The sequence below is a fragment of the Salvia splendens genome, chromosome 17 (assembly GCF_004379255.2).
Source record: "Salvia splendens isolate huo1 chromosome 17, SspV2, whole genome shotgun sequence".
In the NCBI taxonomy this organism is placed as follows: domain Eukaryota; kingdom Viridiplantae; phylum Streptophyta; class Magnoliopsida; order Lamiales; family Lamiaceae; genus Salvia; species Salvia splendens.
In genome coordinates this window covers 25,959,855-25,978,679 of record NC_056048.1, presented here as the reverse complement: position 1 = coordinate 25,978,679, position 18,825 = coordinate 25,959,855, and the positions used below count along the sequence as shown (strand labels likewise).

Sequence of the window (18,825 nt, the reverse complement as noted above, 5' to 3'; positions counted from 1 at the left end):
TAATATAGATAGATTTGAACACTCGACCGATTAATTTAATTTCATCTTACAATCAAAGAAGAAATCAGTTTTTCGAATCAAGGCATGATTATTTTAATTATTACTACATTTTTTGAACTAATAAAATTGAAGCAAAAATCGATTTTTCGGTTGCTACACTCATCGACTGCTTAGCCAGGTGGTTAATTAGTGCAAGAACCATAAACTTATTGGGTCCAATTCCGGTTCTTGGATTGCCAAAAATTTAAAACTAGTTTTTCGGTACATTTAGAATTAGATGAGACCAAATAATTTGACCAATGCTACTAATATGACAAAATTCTAAGAGACGGATGGAATACCAATTATTAAAGGAATTCCTTATCGGCTCAGTTCTGTGCAAATGTATTACTGGGTTAAATTGTCAGAAATATCGTGAAGTTTCATTAAATTTTAGTGTTTCCTATAAATTTGAGAATCAGTAAGGAAACCTTGAGATTTAACATTGTATGCAATATCTATGGTGAAATTTTTCGATAGCCTAAGTGTATGGCATTATTGATACGGCACATACATATCTTAAATTGATATAACACATTACGTGGCGAAGACATGTACTAAATGAAGTTATTTTGGTTTTTATTTGCTCTATTTTTACAACCAGCCAAGCCGACTGATGCCTCTATGATGGAAAATAAAAATAAAATTTGGCAACCATTTCCTAAGAAAATTATTATACGAGTAAAGGTCAAAACTAGTCCTGAACATATGTCAATTTTACAATTTTGGTCCTATACTTTATCTTTTGAATTTTTGCATCCTGAACATTTTAACTCGGATCACAATTGGTCATACACTAACATTCGGGTTAAAACCGTTTAAAAGTTCTGATCTTTGGACCTTGCTGTTTGTTGCACGATAATCGCCATTCCACCAACTAGATCATCAAAATCATAGAATATTGTATTTCTTGAAAATTTGATATTGCGTGTATGTTTTTGTGTATAATGGGGCATTTTCTGCTCCATTTTCTAATGATGATCATAAGCTCTAATGGTTTTTTAAAAAGTCTAGTCGTCCATTGTATTGTTGAGTAACATTTTCTATTGCATCTATTGTCACTTATCAATATTCAGCTCATGGAAATTCATGGAAATGGTAAAATTTACTAGTATAGGAAATTTGGAATTATCTATATATGCAACATGAGATAAAAAAATGTGGGAATTGCTAAAATGTGATATTCTTTTATAAGAGGATCCAACTTGGTTTTTTTTCGGGGGCACTATACTTTATTAATTGCTGGTTTTTGGAAAATCTTCACTATTTAATTTTTATTGCAAACAGATTATTGAAAGGAACCATACATCAAAGTCTCTCTACGACAAAGTAGAGAAAACATAACAATAATAAAATAGAATTACATACCTAGGGGCCGTTTGGTAGCTATGTTACGGCTAGATAAGGGGATTAATCCGGGTTTATTTGTGCATTTGGTAGCTATGTTAGTAAACTTAATAGCCCGTGTTTTGTATCCGGCCCGCACAAAGCCCATTGAAAAATCTATGTTTCAATGATATATGTAACCAACCATTTTGCCATGTTACATATCAAGAATACCTAGTTAATTTTACAAAATACATTTTTACCCATAATTTAAAATTTTCTAAACCTAATCCAAAATAAACGCCTCACTACACAAAAAATAATCCCCACTTCAAAAAAATTGGGACAAGAAGTTCTTCCACAATACTCTCATTCTGCCTCCCTCCATTTCTTCCGGCAACTCAAACATCCGGTGAATCCATTTCTTCCGGCGACTCTATTTCTGAATCAAGGTTAGGACTTTTGCAAGTATTCTTCAAGATTTACCTGAAATACCTTGAAAAAACCCTCAAATCGCTTGGCCTATTTCAATGCTAATTTGTTGGACTATTTCTCCAATCTCTAATTGTGTGACTATATCATCTCCGGACACATTGCAGCTACTGACATGGTGATTTGCTCATTTGCAGATTTTTGTTAAACCTGGCCTCTTGAGCTTGTTCAAATTTAATACAGATCTTGACATTACGTTGCAAAGGATTGAGTTTGTCCAACTCAGAGAGTGGACAGAGAGAGAGAGAGCACGATCCATAGAGAGAGGGAGACGAGGGAGACGAGGGGGAAGGGAGAGGGAAGGCGGTGACGGTGGTGGCGCCATGGAGAATCGCCAGTGCGTGGAGAGGAGATTGAGGAAGACGGTGGTTTTGGGAATTTGGAGAAGTATAGTAGAGAGAAAATGAGGAAGATGGTGATTTTGGGATATTGGAAATTTGGAGAAGTGTAGTAGACAGAGAGCCGTAGAAGAGAGAGACAACAATTATTCTTTAAGGATAGTTTAGGGATTAATTTAAATTAATGAGGATACTTTTGACAATCATAATTTTATCCTTATTTGTAACTTGTTGTACCAAACACTTAAATATGATAACTCGTAATTATCTTAAGCTATCAAACACCCAATCAAGGTAAATAAACAAGTTGAAACTATGATAAATATCACGAATTGTATCATGTCTAGTCGAAACATGACATGGCTACCAAACGATGCCCTAATATACATATATATTATTGGAAATGACTAAACTTCTAATGCATCGACCAGCATGCCAACAATATGAGGCTTCAAAGCCTTTTTTACATTTATAACCCTATAATGTATATACTACAACTATTAATGTAAAATGTTTCCCTATATTAAAACCTCATCATAACCGTCCATCATCTTAATCCAATGGTTGATATTAAGTTGGAACTTAACACTAAGGGGTCAATAGAACCTTAATACTTCCCTATATAGGTATGTATATATATAATATAATGTTACATAAGCAAACCCTTCGCTTCGCTCTTAATACTCTCTTGAAATTTCCCATTTACATCAATCCCTTTACCAAATGGATCTCTCTTCCAAGTAAAAGTTTAAACTAATTATATTAATTTTTCTATATAAATAGGCATTGTTGTGAAATTTGGTAACTATCCAAAAAATGTTGGAATTTATATATATAATACTATGTTACATATACATATTAAAATATATTTTATTTTAAAATTGATATTTTTAAAGGACAGGTGTCTTCTAAAATGAATAAGAAAGCATAATAATGTAAAAAAATTAAGCATTAAATGAGACAATTAATATACTCTCATTTTTATTATATACTACTCCCTCCGTCCTCCGTCTCATTGAAGACGACTCACTTTCCTTTTTGCCTTGTCCCAACTAAGATGACCCATTACTAAAAATGGAAACATCTTTTTCTCTATTTTATTCCCTCTCTCTTACTTTACTCTCTCCACTTCACACTCACAATAAAGTTGCATAAATTTCTGTACCACCCAAGGAAGGGATCATCTTCCTTGGGACGGAGGGAGTACTAATTTTCTAAAAATATTGTTTTATAGCTGACCAAGGCCCATAGATTTTTATCCCATACTTCAATGTTTGTTTAACTTAACCGCACAGCCGCCAACCATAAATATGCATCTTTAGCCCTGGTTTTGTTTCCTCTTTAGTAATTACTACTACTATGTAGGAGTATTAATTCTTGACACCCACACTGTTTTTGTAATTGTAAGTCCTATATCAAGTATATATTCAATGTATAAGTAACATCATAAGTATTTGTGTATTTTACTATAAATTATCGAGGTATTAATTCTTGACATCCGTACTGTCCTTGTAAGTCCTATATCTGTTTAAACAATAATTTTGGCTTAACGTAGCAAGCACACAAGACGACTATACGGCGGCCGTCATAATTCATGTTTTATGATTCATTAATAGTCCAAATTGTCGTTTAGTTTGATCCTATGCCTATATATTACATGGATTCTTGTTCAACACTTCAACTATAACACAATTTGCTTCTCTGAAATCATATTTTGTTGTTCTAGATTTGTAATGGCGGCTCTAAACTCCAATAGTTTCTATCATCGCCCTGAGTCAAAGTTCCCACCTAGCTTGTGGGGTGATCACTTCATCAATCACATTTCTGACTCCAAGGTATGTATATAATCTGCATATATACACTTATTTATTTTCACTTTTCGTACCAAGGTGGAATAAATAGGGATGTCAATCAAGCTTATTTGTCTCGGTTGGGCCAACTATAAACTTACCATGCTACTCCCTCCGTTCATCATTTAAAGAACCCCTTTTAATTTGACACAAGTTTTAAGAAATTATTTAATTTTGTGAAGAAAAGTAAAGGTGAAAGTAAGTGGAATGCGAGACTCATTTAAAGTATTAGTGTTATATTGGATTATGAGTGTAAAAAGTTGGTGGAATGTGGGATCCGCATACTAAAAAGTGGAATAAAGTAAATGGTTTCATAAATCGTGGACAATCTAAAATGACAAAAGTTCTTTAAATGGTCGACAGAGGGAGTATTTCAGTGTTATGGTTTTTTTGGGTTATAAATTATCAACCCTAACCTTAAACTAGGGTCAATTGTTGTGGACTCTAATGTTTCACATCAATTGTACCAACTAATTGAAGTAAGATTTATAGGCTAAATAGGCTCTATGATAAAGATCTTTGAGATTGGATCCATATGTTTTACCCAAGGATTATGCCACAAGTGTTGATCTACCAAGTAAACACAAAATCAAACAAAGATAAGGTGGATCTAGCCACAAAAACTAGACCCCAAACATGAATTGGATGGAAGATAAGAAATAGAAGAATGTGTAAATAATGAATTGGTGTGTAATTTTAGGTCTTTTTAAGTCAGAATAGATATGCACTCAAGTTCACTAAATTATCCCTAATATTACCACTTCACTGCAAGAGTACAGCTTCTTGTGTAGTAATTTAAGGTGTCGATCCACATGGAAGGTAAGTTCGTTTAACTCCAAATAAATAAAAACAACAGTAAAGATGAAGGTTTTTGTTTGAATTTTGTTTTCTAAAAATAATGAAAAATAAAGTTGAATTCAAATTAACACAAGTGAGACAATTGTTACTCCAAACACTTGTAAACAGAAAACGGATTAATCCTATGCATTCAATTCTATCTCATACGTTCGGGACAATTTAAAATTATTCACCATGCAAGCACTAAACATGCTACGCATCAACTAGTCAAAGAATAGCTAAGCACTTACTCAAAGTACAATTGCAATTAAGATCAAAATCCATTATCAAGTTGTCATCTAAACAATTCCAATTGTTAATTCATTACCATCACAATCCATCCAAATTTAAGCTAAAGAGACATTAAATCAAGACTATAGAATTATCACTAAAGATGCACCTAAAGTAATAAATTCATTCAATTAAATAAGTAGTAATAACGAACATGAGATAAAAACGAGCATAGAATAAATCACGAAATTAACTTGTCATACTACGTGTTTGGAGTAACACAAGATTCTTAGCCTAACATAATTAAACCAAGAACAATGATAAATGGAGATAAAACCCTAGAAACCATGGAGTAAATTTGGAGTTGATGATGAATGGAATTTTCTCCTTTCTCTTCTCTCTTTCTCACGCTGAATTCCTCCAGAACAGTCCCCTCAATTGCTCAATGGAAGTATCTAATTTCTTCTCTCCGTGTGTCTGCTCTCAAAAGTGCCGTCCCCCACTGCTGCCTTTCTCCATCTCTTTTATATCTTTTCTTTTTTCTTCTTGCCCAAGTCACTCCTTCTTTCCTCCAAATCCTCAACCACTTTATTATTATTTTTTTAATTCATTGCTGGTCCCACATGTATAATTGCTGACCAAAACAAATAAAACTCTAACTTACACTTTGTACAATACGTATTTCTCCAACTTACACACATATATCAACTACTAAATAATAATTACTTTAATGATTAATTGACATATGATTTAATATAAAAATTAAGAGAAATATTGGAGTAAAATTAACATTATTTGATTTACATCATGAATAACTAAGATTAAAACCATAAGACCTTAACCAAAAATATGGAGACAACCCCTAGGTAAATTTCATTGATCTAAATAACTGATTACTCAATGATTACACTACCATTGATGCATACGGAAACTCGCTTCTTTTGCACGCGCGTTTATATATTAAAACACAGACTGGTCAAGTAGACTCTCTACGTTGGTCGTGGTGAATCTCTAGACCTAGTCTCGTGTCGTTGGACGTGCAATCCAAGCGTTTTCAAAACCTTAACCCACTTCTATTGGCTAGTATAGGAGAGTAAGGATTGATCCCACTGAGATGGATGGCTATCGGGAGTTGTTTGTGTGAACATGATGTTCTGGGAAAGGTTGGCTGCTATCACGCAACTATTGAGTGGGTTAATTTTAACTACTTGACTGGAATGTAAAACTAACAACTGGACTTGGGAGACAAAAATGAATTGTAATTAACTGACCATTTAGACTATGGAGGTATGGAAAGAAAATAAAACATGAAAATATTTTTGATCATTTTATTTAATACAACATGAAAGCAACAAAAATAACAATTGAAACTTACTAACCAAGCTAAAAACTTTCCTAAAATGGGTATGCTGCTGAAAAAGTGAAAAAGGACCACTACTTTATCTGACCTGCAGACTAGAAAAGTAACACCATATAAAGATAAAAACAATTAAACCTAAGATACTTTTCAGATTTTATTGCGATTTTCTACTTCATCTTCCTCATCTATCTACATAAATTAGAGCTTAAAAACACCGTGGATGAACTAAAATGCGAACAAATAAAGCATGATCGAAAAATGTACGGAAACACGAAATCTGCACTAGAAAGTAGATCTACGCTAACTGGTCAACAGGAAAGCACGTAAACAGCATGGATCAAAATGTCTAAGCTAACAATTGCGAAAAGCACCCAACAAGCATAAATAAGAGGCATCGGCACGAGATCTAACTAAAACTTCCATAATGCAAGAATTTAAACAATATCCAACAGTGGAAACACGAGATTCAACTTCGAAAACAACAAGATTTAATCAAAGCATCAAATACAAAATAGTTTCTAAAGCTAAGATGTTCAAACACTTCATAACACTTGAGATTTGAAACTAAAATTTGCAAGAACTGAAAATAAACGATGGTATCTTCAACAAGCTACCTAAGAACTGCTGGAACAAGCTGGAATTAAGCTAAACTAAGGAAAGTTTGGAGCAAAATTAATCTAAACTAAGAGAGTGGTGGCGTTAAGAACCTTGGAGAGCTTTCTAACTAAACTAAACTAAGAAGATTGTAGTGTTAAGCGTTGCTTCTTCTTCGGTAAGATCCTCTATTGATGCACTTTTTATTAGCACTAATAAACCTGCAAGTATATAAAGTATATTTAGTATAGCTAATGGTCAGTACCGGATATCGAACATAGGGAAACTATCACAAATTGGCTACCTTCTGCTAAGCGTCTTCTACTATTTGGAAAAACAAAAGATTTTGAATTTTTGAAAATAAAAACTTGTAAAAACGAAAGTAACCAAAGATTGCAAATAAATCACAGAGAGAAAATAAATGAGATAAGGGAATTTCAGGGATGTGCTTTCGCAGTTGGTTATACAAATTCCAACTACAACACTCTAGCACAGTTCATACTTCACTAGAACAAGTCACATAAGTATTGCCCATGTGGCACAAAGTAGATTACAGACACTAGGGATGTCAATCCTAGATTTGTAACTCCTAAAAGCTCAATTAGACCCTCAAGATGTCTTCACTCTCAACTAACAGTGTCGTTTTAAAGGAAGTTAGTTGTAGTGTCAACTAAGCTCTTCTAACTCGCCAACCTTCTCTCACGATTATGTAGCAAGTCAATAGATCACTCAAACGTGACGCAATTATCCAACACTTAGATTAGAAGCGAAGTAATGAAGAAAACGAATATTAAATAAATATGAATTGTATATGTAAGTAGTTAATTGCTTAGTTGCAATTGATGAAGGAGTTAGAAGAAAAGGAAGCTGCAACCAGCTCAACTAAGCTGAAGTCTCAGCAGCCGTCCGTTTTGTGAGATGAAGAAGATTGAATCCTAGCCATAGGATTACTTTTTGTTAATAGCCGTTAGTTTTTGTAACAGTAGTTAAAAGAGGCAAAAGCCGAGTTTGTTCGTGTGAGTTGCTCATTTTTCAATCAATAAAATTCTTCTTCAAGATTTCAATACTCTTTCAATCACGCACAAGATCTTAATCTCCGGTGCTATCTCCGATCAAACTTCAACAAGTGGCGCCGTCTGTGGGAAGGCGGAGAGGCGTTGAGAATGAGAGCTCTAGTGGTGAATCGATCGAGCCCTAAAATCGATTTCAATGGCTTCGCGATTAGAAGCAGAAAAATTTACCGAAAAAAATGATTTCGGTTTGTGGAGGATGAAGATCAAGGCGTTGCTAATCCAGCAAGGGTTGGCGGATGCACTCAACAAAGACGATCCGGAGGTAGTTCTCGACGAGAGATCAAAACAGAAGCGAGCGGAGGTTCTTGCTAAAGCGCATAGCGTGGTAGTGTTATCTCTCGGAGACAAGGTCTTGCGAGAAGTTTCAAAGGAGACTACGGCGATCGGAATTCTTGAGAAGTGCGAGAAGTTGTACATGACAAAATCGCTTGCCAATCGACTTTTTATGAAGCAGCGACTGTATTCATACCATTTTAGTGAAGAGAAGAATATTTTGGAGCAATTGGAAGATTTCGGAAAGGCAATCGATGATCTTGAGAACATCGACGTCACCATCGGAAAAGAGGATAAGGCCATACTCCTATTGAATGCCCTGCCTAAAGCATACGATCAGATGTGGGATGCGATTCTGTTTGGAAGGGAGGGGACTGTGACTCTGCTGCAGGTTCAGTCGGCCCTCAGATCAAAGGAATTGCAGAGAAATGGGGACCAAGGAACTGAAGTTGTCCCCGAGAGCTTGACTATCAAAAAGTTCAAGGGAAAAAGGGGATTCAAGAAGGACAAGGAAGCCCCCAAGTTTGGTGGGAGCGGCCAGAAAGAGACACGCTCTTGCCATTGGTGCAAGAAGCCGGGGCATCTCAAGAAAGATTGCTTCACTTGGAAGCGGAAGCAAGCCCAAGAAGGTGACAACCCCAAGCCCAGCTCTGATTGTGTTGAGGAGCAAGAGACCACCCATGCCTTGAATGTGATGGAATGGCCGGGAGTAGGATCATGGATTCTTGATTCCGGATGTAGTTTTCACATGTGTCCTAGTGTTGAGTTATTTGATGAGATTTCAGAGGCACAAGGGACTGTGGTGTTGGGCAACAACCAAGTGTGTCAGGTTACAGGAATTGGAAGTGTTCGATTCAAGCTTGAGGATAACTCCACTATGATCTTGAGTGATGTCAGATACATACCTGAAGTAAAACGTAATATGATATCTTTGGGGTCCCTTGAAAAGAAGGGTTGCTCTTTTGGTTCTGTTGATGGGGTAATGGAGGTCAGGAGAAATGGAAGTTTGGTGTTTAGAGGCAAAAGGAATGATAGCTTGTACTATCTATGTGGATCTGCTATCAGAGCTGCTGCTCAGGCAAATACAGCCAATTAAGGGTCTGTGGAGCTTTGGCATTTAAGGCTTGGGCATCCAGCTGATGGGAGCATTGAAGAACTGATGAAAAGGGATGTGATTCAAGGATCTGAAGAAAGATCCAACAAGCCATGTGAAGAATGCATCCTGGGCAAAGCCAAGAAGCTTCCATATCAGAAAGGTAAACACACCTCGACTGCCCCACTTGACTATGTGCATAGCGACTTGTGGGGGCCTTCTCCTGTATTATCTGTTGGGGGGGGAGATATTACATGACAGTGATAGATGACTACTCTAGAAAGATGTGGGTTTACATACTAAAGGAGAAGTCAGAGGCTTTCTCCAAGTTTAGGGAATGGTGTCTAACTGTGGAGAAAGAAAAGGGCTGTGTAGTCAAGTGCTTAAGGACTGACAACGGCTTGGAGTTCCTATCTAAAGAGTTTGAGAGCTTTTGTCAGTCTAGGGGCATTAAGAGACATAGAACCGTTCCCTTGAATCCCCAGCAGAATGGTGTAGCAGAGCGGGCTAATAGAACTATTATGGAGAGGGTAAGATGCATGTTGTTCACCTCGGGTATGGAGAAAAGGTTTTGGGCAGAGGCTGTGTCCACTGCTGTCAAATTGCTAAATAAATGCCCTTCCTCTAGCATTAATAGTGATACTCCGAACTTGAGATGGTATGGAAGTTATGGAGACTACTCACAACTCAAGATTTTTGGGTGCAAAGCATATGCCTATATGAAGCAAACCAAATTAGATGCAAGAGCCTTAAGATGTGTGATGTTGGGCTATCAATCTGGGGTAAAAGGCTATAGACTCTGGTGCTTGGAGCCCGGAATGCAGAAGGTACTTGTGAGCAGAGATGTTGTGTTCACTGAGACTGAGCTGCCCTTCAAGAAAGCAGAAAAGCCATCTGAAAATGCTGAAAGTTCTGGACCTGGTGCTGGTGTTGAGGTTGGAGGAATGGTTGACTCCTCAGAATCTGAAGGCTCTGATGAAGATGCTCCAGTAACTGTAGCTGGAGAAACTAACCTGAGAGATTATCAACTAGCAAGAGACAGGACAAGAAGGCAGAATGTAAGACCACCAAGCAGATTTGCAGATTCAGAGATGTTGTACTTTGCTCTCTGTGTGGCAGAAGAAATAGACTTTGCAGAGCCTGGTTCTTATAAAGAGGCCATGAATTGCAAGGAAAAGGACAGATGGTTGAAGGCTATGATTGAGGAGATTGATTCCCTCATCAAAAATGGGACTTGGATCCTAGTAGACAAGCTGGAGGGCAGAAAGTTAGTCAGCTGCAAATGGCTTTTCAAGAAAAAGATTGAGTCCGCTGATAATGAACAAATAAGATTCAAGGCTAGGTTAGTGGCCAGAGGGTTCACACAGGAATATGGGGTGGACTACAATGAGGTGTTCTCACCTGTGGTCAAGCACACATCAATTAGGATTCTCTTGGCTGTGGTGGCAAGGATGAACTGGGAACTTGAGCAATTGGATGTAAGAACCGCATTCTTGCATGGAGACTTGGAGGAAACTATTTACATGTCTCAGCCTGAGGGGTTCATCAAGCCAGGGATGGAAGACTAGGTGTGTTTGCTCAAGAAGAGCATATATGGTCTCAAGCAAGCTAGTAGGCAATGGCATAAAAAATTTGATGACCATGTTTTCAAGAATGGGTTTGTGAGGTCCAAGTATGATGAATGCGTATACATAAAGAAGAGGAAAGGTGTTGCTGTTGCTTATTTACTTCTGTACGTGGATGATATGTTGGTGGCAGGAGCCTCTCAACAAGAGGTGCAGAAGGTGAAAAATGATCTGGGGTCTGCTTTTGACATGAAAGACTTGGGTGGAGCTAAGCGGATCTTGGGCATGAACATAGTCAGAAATAGAGAAAGGGGAGAGTTATGGCTGAACCAGGTTGACTATGTCTCCAGAATCATCAAGAAGTTCAGGATGGAAGATACCAAAGCAACAAGTACTCCATTGGCTCAACACTTTAGGCTGTCAATGGAGCAAGTACCAAAGACTGAGGAAGAAAGGCTGGAAATGCAAGCTATCCCGTATGCAAACATTGTGGGAAGTGTGATGTATGCAATGATTGGGACCAGACCAGATGTGGCCCAAGCAATCAGCTGCACAAGTAGATTCATGAGCAATCATGGAAAGGAACATTGGCTAGCTTTAAGATGGATACTAAGATACCTAAAGGGAGCTGGAGATGTTGGGATTCTATTCAAGGCTAATATTGAATCTGAGGCTGATGTGCTGATGGGATTTTGCGACAGTGACTTCGCAGGGAATGTTGATACAAGGAGATCTCAGTCTGGGTATATATTTACCATGTAGGGTGCAGCAATAAGTTGGAAGTCGGCCATGCAAGATGTGGTGGCATTATCCACCACTGAGGCCGAGTATATTGCCCTCACTTCGGCTGTCAAAGAGAGCTTTTGGTTAAGAGGAATGGCTGCAGACTTTGGGGTGGAGCAGCAGGCTATTCCCATTGGGTGTGACAACAATGGTGCACTGAGTTTGGCGAAGCACCAGGTGTTTCATGAACGTAGCAAACACATAGATGTTTGGCTACATTTTGTGTGGGAAGAGGTGGAGAAAGGAAGGGTCAGGCTGTTCAAAGTTGATACTGCAGAGAACCCTGCGGATATGCTGACAAAGCCGTTGGCAAGAGAGAAATTTGAGCTTTGCTTGAAGTTGGTTGGTATGCAGAGGCAACAACAATTCAGCTAAGCAATGAAGGTGGAGATTTGTAAGTAGTTAATTGCTTAGTTGCAATTGATGAAGGAGTTAGAAGAAAAGGAAGTTGCAACTAGCTCAACTAAGCTGAAGTCTCAGCAGCCGTCCGTTTTGTGAGATGAAGAAGATTGAATCCTAGCCATAGGATTAGTTTTTTGTTAATAGCCGTTAGTTTTTGTAACAGTAGTTAAAAGAGGCAAAAGCTGAGTTTGTTCGTGTGAGTTGCTCATTTTTCAATCAATAAAATTCTTCTTCAAGATTTCAATACTCTTTCAATCACGCACAAGATCTTAATCTCCGGTGCTATCTCCGATCAAACTTCAACAGTATAACCAGAGTCGTTACTAACACATCCCTAGAATTTTATGAATTTAGTTACACATGAAAGAATAATCTAAAGACATAGTTTTTAGGAAAAATGGAAACATAAGAACTAAAGTAATAAAACCCAAAGGTTGAATCCTTGTAGCCTTGATCTTCTCTTGAATCCTTCTTCAAAACCATTAAACTTGATGAACAATGTAAAACTCTCAAATACTCTGGAATTATGCAGCAAAAAGAAGATCATTAATGATTAAGCTTGAGGGGGCATATATAGCCTAATTTTCGTGTATCATAATTATGGAAAATATTCAGCACAGTATGGTAAATCATGGGAAGAAAGTAGGTCAAATCCGTGCGCCGTGTTTTCCCAGCGGGCCGCTGAACCTTGCCAGCGGTCGCTGTGCAATGTTCCGTAGCTTCTGTCTCTTAATCAGCGGCCGCTGCACTTTGTTTCAACGGTCGCTGACAATCGTCCTGTAGCTACTGGATCTCCTGGAGCGGTCGTTGCGCACACCCCAGCAGTCGCTGGGCGTATTCCTTATTTCAGCACAACTTTCCCGAAGCGGACCGCTACTTGTTCAGCAGTCGCTGGCTATGTTGCAGTGGACCGCTGGACCTCTTGAAAGTTCCAGATTTCTAACTTCGAATTTTAGCTATCTTTTAAGGCTCTATTTTGCACATTTGTCACAATATACATCAAAATACCAAAATAGATAAAGTATGCAATTTATGGACATGTAATGCAACTTTGACACTCAAAACACACCAAATAATGGCCTTAAAACAGTGCAAAATCCAAGCGTATCATCTGTTTATAGGGAGGTTTGGCCCAAATCCCTAGGGTTACATCCTTCAATGATTTAACATTTCTGCCTTCGGAATTTCTAAAGCAGCTTCCTGACTCTGTGGTGTGGTTTACTGACCAATTTGCATTTATATCCTCAACTTCTTCTTGAATCTTCTGTTTTTCTCGTACAACTTGCCATGTCAGCGAGCCATTTGTCCTCCTTGATCAATTGGCGGCTTCTTCATCAGTCTGTCTCCTAGACGTAGCCTCTTGACCAGTTTGAACACTTTTTGTTGCTTTTTTGCTCGAATTCCTTCTGACCCATTTCCTTCTGAACTCCCTCGACTTACTCCCCATCGCTTGTCGGGCATAATTTGGGCTCTCTCGATTTGCTTGATCGGATGATCCCACTGTGCTCTTTTCAGCAGCCAAAAGCGTGATCTTCGCGGTTAGTTCGACACCGGGCTTTGACGATTCTTCTTGCAACACCTTTTGGACGAGATTGGAGACTCCTTCGTGGAGACCTCGTGCCTTGGCTCTCGTCACGGGTACCCCTTGCATCTTCTATGAGGTGCGCTCTTTGAGCACAGTTCCTTGTGTCGTATCACTCTATCTTTTGATATGTTAATATTTTAAATGACTTCTTAATTGTTTGTAACAAGTGATATAGTATAACAAGATTCATGCATTTTCTTTTCCAAATTTTCTTTCAGGTAGATAATGTGATTGTCATTTATTATTATTTGGCATTGTAGGTCGTAGAAAAATACTCCAAGACAGTTGAAGTGATGAAAAGTGAAGTTCGAAATCTTCTAACGGCTCCTCAAACCAAAATGATAGACACCATGCATCTGATCGACACACTCGAGCGACTTGGCATTTCCTATCACTTTGAAGACGAGATCGAAGATAAACTGCAACACTTTTTCAATCTCAATACGAATTATCACGAAGATGAATCCTATGATTTGTACACTGTTGCTCTCCATTTTCGATTGTTCAGGCAGCACGGTCACCCTATATCTAATGGTATATATAACTATATAAGTGTATCATATATACTTTTCTTGCTTTAATTTGGTTATAAATAACAATATATATGACTTTTATGAAGCAGAAATATTTGGTAAATGGAGGGATGTTAATGGGGATTTCAAAGAGAGCATTAAGAGCGACGCGAAGGGTATGCTGAGTTTGTATGAAGCTTTTTATGTTCGAACACATGGAGAAACCATACTAGACGAGGCACTTGCTTTTACTACAGCCGCCCTCAAATCAATTGTGCCAAACCTCGAATCACCCCTCAAGAAGCAAGTTGAACATGCCCTCGTGCAGCCCTTGCACTTGGGGGTACCTAGACTTGAAGCAAGAAGTTACATCGAGGTGTATGAAGAAGAAGAGCACAAAAACGAAGCCCTAATCAAGTTTGCCAAATTAGACTATAACCTATTGCAGATTCTGCACAGAGAGGAGCTCCAGCAAGTCTCAAGGTAACCTAATTCTCAATTAAAAAAGGCCATTAGATGTGTAGTTATTAATACTAATTACAAATAATCTTTATTTATATATATAGGTGGTGGAAAGAATTAGGGCTTATGTCGAAACTTCCTTATGCAAGAGATAGGATGGTAGAGTGTTACTTTTGGGCTCTGTCAGTGCACCATGAGCCACAATATTCTCGTGCCCGTACCATGCTCGCCAAGAGCATTGTGATCTCATCTGTAATAGACGACACATACGATGCTTATGGTACGATTGAGGAACTTGAGGTTTTCACCGAGGCAATACAGAGGTAAAATCTTAGAACGTGCTTTAATCGTCATTTCATTTGGAATCAACATTTCTACTAGATTTGGAATAATCATTCTTTCCCCAAATTAACCCATGGTATTAGTCATGATGTCTTCTTCATTTTATGATTTCACAATTTTAATCAGATTTGATCACCTCATCCTACATATCAAGTAAAGAATAATCCAAGTTTTGTTATTTATTTTTTTCTACCTTCAAGTCATGAATGGTTTGTTATATTTTCCCTATACTCATTTCTTGACTACTTTCATTCCAATAATTTCCCCTCGTTTCACTTCATCATGATACCAAGCATGTACAACTTAACCATGCAAATCTTATTATTTGCTTGCTTATAAGGTGGGATGATGGAGAAATCTCTCAACTCCCCGAGTACATGAGACCTCTCTATAAAGCTATCTTGGAACTCTACATTCCATTTGATGAAGAATTGGCCAAGGAAGGACGATCCTATGCATCACACTACGCCATAGAAGGAGTATGATCTGTGTTATGTATAAGGAAAATTTTATTACTATTACTCTTACAAAAGTGTGTATTGTTACCAAATTTGATATGATATGATCCATAGGTAAAGGAATTGGCAAGGGGCTACTTTGAAGAGGCGAAGTGGTTCTTAGAGGGTAACTTGCCATCATTTGAGGAATATCTAAAGATTGGTCTCATTACCAGCACCTACGGTTATGCGATCCCCTCTTTATTTATGGGAATAGGATCTATTGGAAAGGAAGACTTCGAGTGGCTAAGCGAGAAGCCTAAAATATATGTTGCCACACTCATAAAAGGTCGCTTACTCGATGACATAGGTTCTTATGAGGTATGCATATACATATCTCTATACCTTTCTATTAGGGAATAGTTTTTTAATACTATTTGTGGTGTTTAGTTTGAGACGAAGAGAGGTCAACTTGCTATTGGAGTTGAAAGCTACATGAAAGAAAATGGTGTGACAAAAGAAGAAGCAATGGCCAAATTTATGGAATTATGTACGAACGCATGGAGAGATAGCAACGAGGAGATGCTAAGGCTGTCTTGTTATAAATCTAGGGATCTTCTTACACATATCCTCAATTTTGACCGTGTAACATATATTACTTACAAAGACAAAGAAGATGGATACACTCAACCCGAAAAGGTTTTGAAGCCTCTTATCCTTGCTTTGTTGGTCGATGCATTTGAGGTTTAGTCATTTCGAATAATATGTAACAGTCAGAATGGTTGTACCATATATATATAGTGGTGTTATGTATGTTATTTACGGCAATAAAAGGTGTAACAATGATGGCTTACTATACATATTTGGAGAGAATATATAGATGTTGTCGAAGAAATATACTGAGTTCTGAATGTCGTTTATACCCATGTCCATTTGTAATATTAAGCTCAGTTCTGTGCAAATGTATTACTGGGTTAAATTGTCAGAAATATCGTGAAGTTTCATTAAATTTTAGAGTTTCCTATAAATTTTAGAATCAGTAAGGAAACCTTGAGATTTAACATTGTATGCAATATCTATGGTGAAATTTTTCGATAGCCTAAGTGTATGGCATTATTGATACGGCACATACATATCTTAAATTGATATAACACATTACGTGGCGAAGACATGTACTAAATGAAGTTATTTTGGTTTTTATTTGCTCTATTTTTACAACCAGCCAAGCCGACTGAAGCCTCTATGATGGAAAATAAAAATAAAATTTGGCAACCATTTCCTAGAAAGAAAATTATTATACTATCAAAAGTTCTGATCTTTGGATCTTGCTGTTTGTTGCTCGATAATCGCCATTCCACCAGCTAGATCATCAAAATCATAGTATATTGTATTTCTTGAAAATTTGATATTGTGTGTATATTTTTGTGTATAATGGGGCATTCTCTGTAACGCCCCACTTTTTGAATCCTAATTTTCGAACCCTAAGATGTTTGCATTTATTTCTTTTAATGTCTTGAATTAAATGACGAATTGTTATGTGATTTCTTTGGTGACCTAATTTTGGTTCGTAGTTATGATTTTGGGTTGACGGAGTCAACTTCATTGAATTTATGACATGGATGTTTGAATATTTGATGCGGGGTGAAATATATTGTGGTGAATTATTTTCCTAAGGGTGAGTGAGATTAAATAGGATCATCAATTTTCATCTTGCCCTTTTTATTTAGAATTTTCGACCACTATTAATTATTGGAGAGGAATTCTATTTTCTTGGATTTAATTATTTGTTTGGGATAATCATCCAAATTAAATCCAAAGCCCAATTACTTTATTTCTTCATGAGAAAAAAATCGATCCCTATGCAACTCCAAGGGAGGTTTCGAAATTTCCCTAACTATGGGAGGAGGAAATTATTCCACTATATTAATTGATCCCCTAATTATTTCTTTCCATGAATGAATTGGAATATCCTAGCAAATCTTACCTTACCTTATTCTATTAAAGATTTGGAAATTTTTCCTTATGGGAGGAACCCAATTACACGCCTAATTCCCTATGTTTTGGAAGGATTATTATTAATTTCCTGCTCCGTATTATTTTATTCCACTCCGTGAAAATACCAAATTAAATCATAGGCTAAGTGAATAGCCAAGATTTCGAAATATTCCTCCCCCCAAATTCACGTCTATTTCTCCACTCCCTCATATTCTCCCAAATCTTTATTTAATTGTGGGATATTTTATTCTTAAACTCTATAAATAAGGGGAAAACCCTAAACCTAAACCACTACACTACATGCCTCCTCTCTCCCTCCCTCACGCCATTTTCTCTCCCTCAGCCTCCCAATTATTCTTCTATATTTCTCCATAAATTCTTCATCCTTCGAGAAGAATTTAAGTTGAAGCCTCAAGAATTGTTGAAGAATCAAGATTATACTTTGTTTCCACCGTTGCTTTTGATCAAGAAAGGTATAATCAAATTTCTTTCCTCATCCTCTCCATTGAAACCTTGATTTTGATTCCCTCATGCATTTAAGGAGCGTAGAGATTGTAGATCTAAGAATTAATCGGGTGGGATTGATGGTTTCATGAGAGAAAATTATGTATATGCGTTTATGGTGGTATATGAATGAACTTGGGGATGATTTGTGGTGAATGCTATGTGAATATATGAGAACATGATTGTGAGGTCTTTTGAAGCATGAATATATGTGTTTGGATGAATATTTGATTAACCCTAATTCGAAATTGTGAAGCATGAAAACTGTGGTATTCGGACAGTAGTTTCCAACGTATGTTTGACTGACCAAACGACCTTATTTTGGTTCGAATTTTTAACTGAGTACACTTCAAGGTGTCTTCTGTGTTGTGTGTAGATTCAGCCTTTTTGGACGAAAGATGAAATTGTAATGAATTTTTAAAGTTGACTGCGCAGTTCTGCCAGAAATTGTATTCTCGTCCAGTGAGTTTCGTTTTTGATTTGACCGACCTAAAGATGTGATTTTGATGTGAAATTTTAACTGGATGATATTTGATGTGTCTACTGTATTGTGGTAATATTTCAGCCCCAACGGAGGTTGGATGAATTTTTAATGATTTTTACAAAATGACTGCGCTGTTCTGCCAGATTTCTATCACACGAAAATAATCTATGTTGTTAAGTTTTGAATGATATACATGATGCATATGTGTTAAGGAAATCATTCTATGATGAAGTGATGTGTTTTTCGTT

At 37.2% G+C, this 18,825-nt stretch overlaps 1 protein-coding gene across 2 annotated transcripts; it reads left to right on the top strand.

The window, feature by feature from the left end:
- The first annotated feature begins 3,896 nt into the window (after window positions 1-3,896).
- LOC121774152 ((-)-5-epieremophilene synthase STPS3-like) lies at window positions 3,897-16,488 on the top strand. 2 transcript variants are annotated; one of them, XM_042171065.1, is made up of 7 exons: window positions 3,897-4,030; window positions 14,102-14,375; window positions 14,464-14,836; window positions 14,920-15,138; window positions 15,498-15,636; window positions 15,730-15,975; window positions 16,045-16,488. In XM_042171065.1, the coding sequence occupies exons 1-7, from the start codon at window positions 3,929-3,931 to the stop codon at window positions 16,342-16,344; spliced, it is 1,653 nt and encodes a 550-aa protein (XP_042026999.1). In that variant the 5' UTR covers window positions 3,897-3,928; the 3' UTR covers window positions 16,345-16,488. The 2 variants fall into 2 exon arrangements, with proteins under 2 accessions (XP_042026999.1, XP_042027000.1); XM_042171066.1 differs by lacking the exon at window positions 3,897-4,030 and adding an exon at window positions 13,078-13,917.
- The last annotated feature ends 2,337 nt before the right edge of the window (window positions 16,489-18,825 follow it).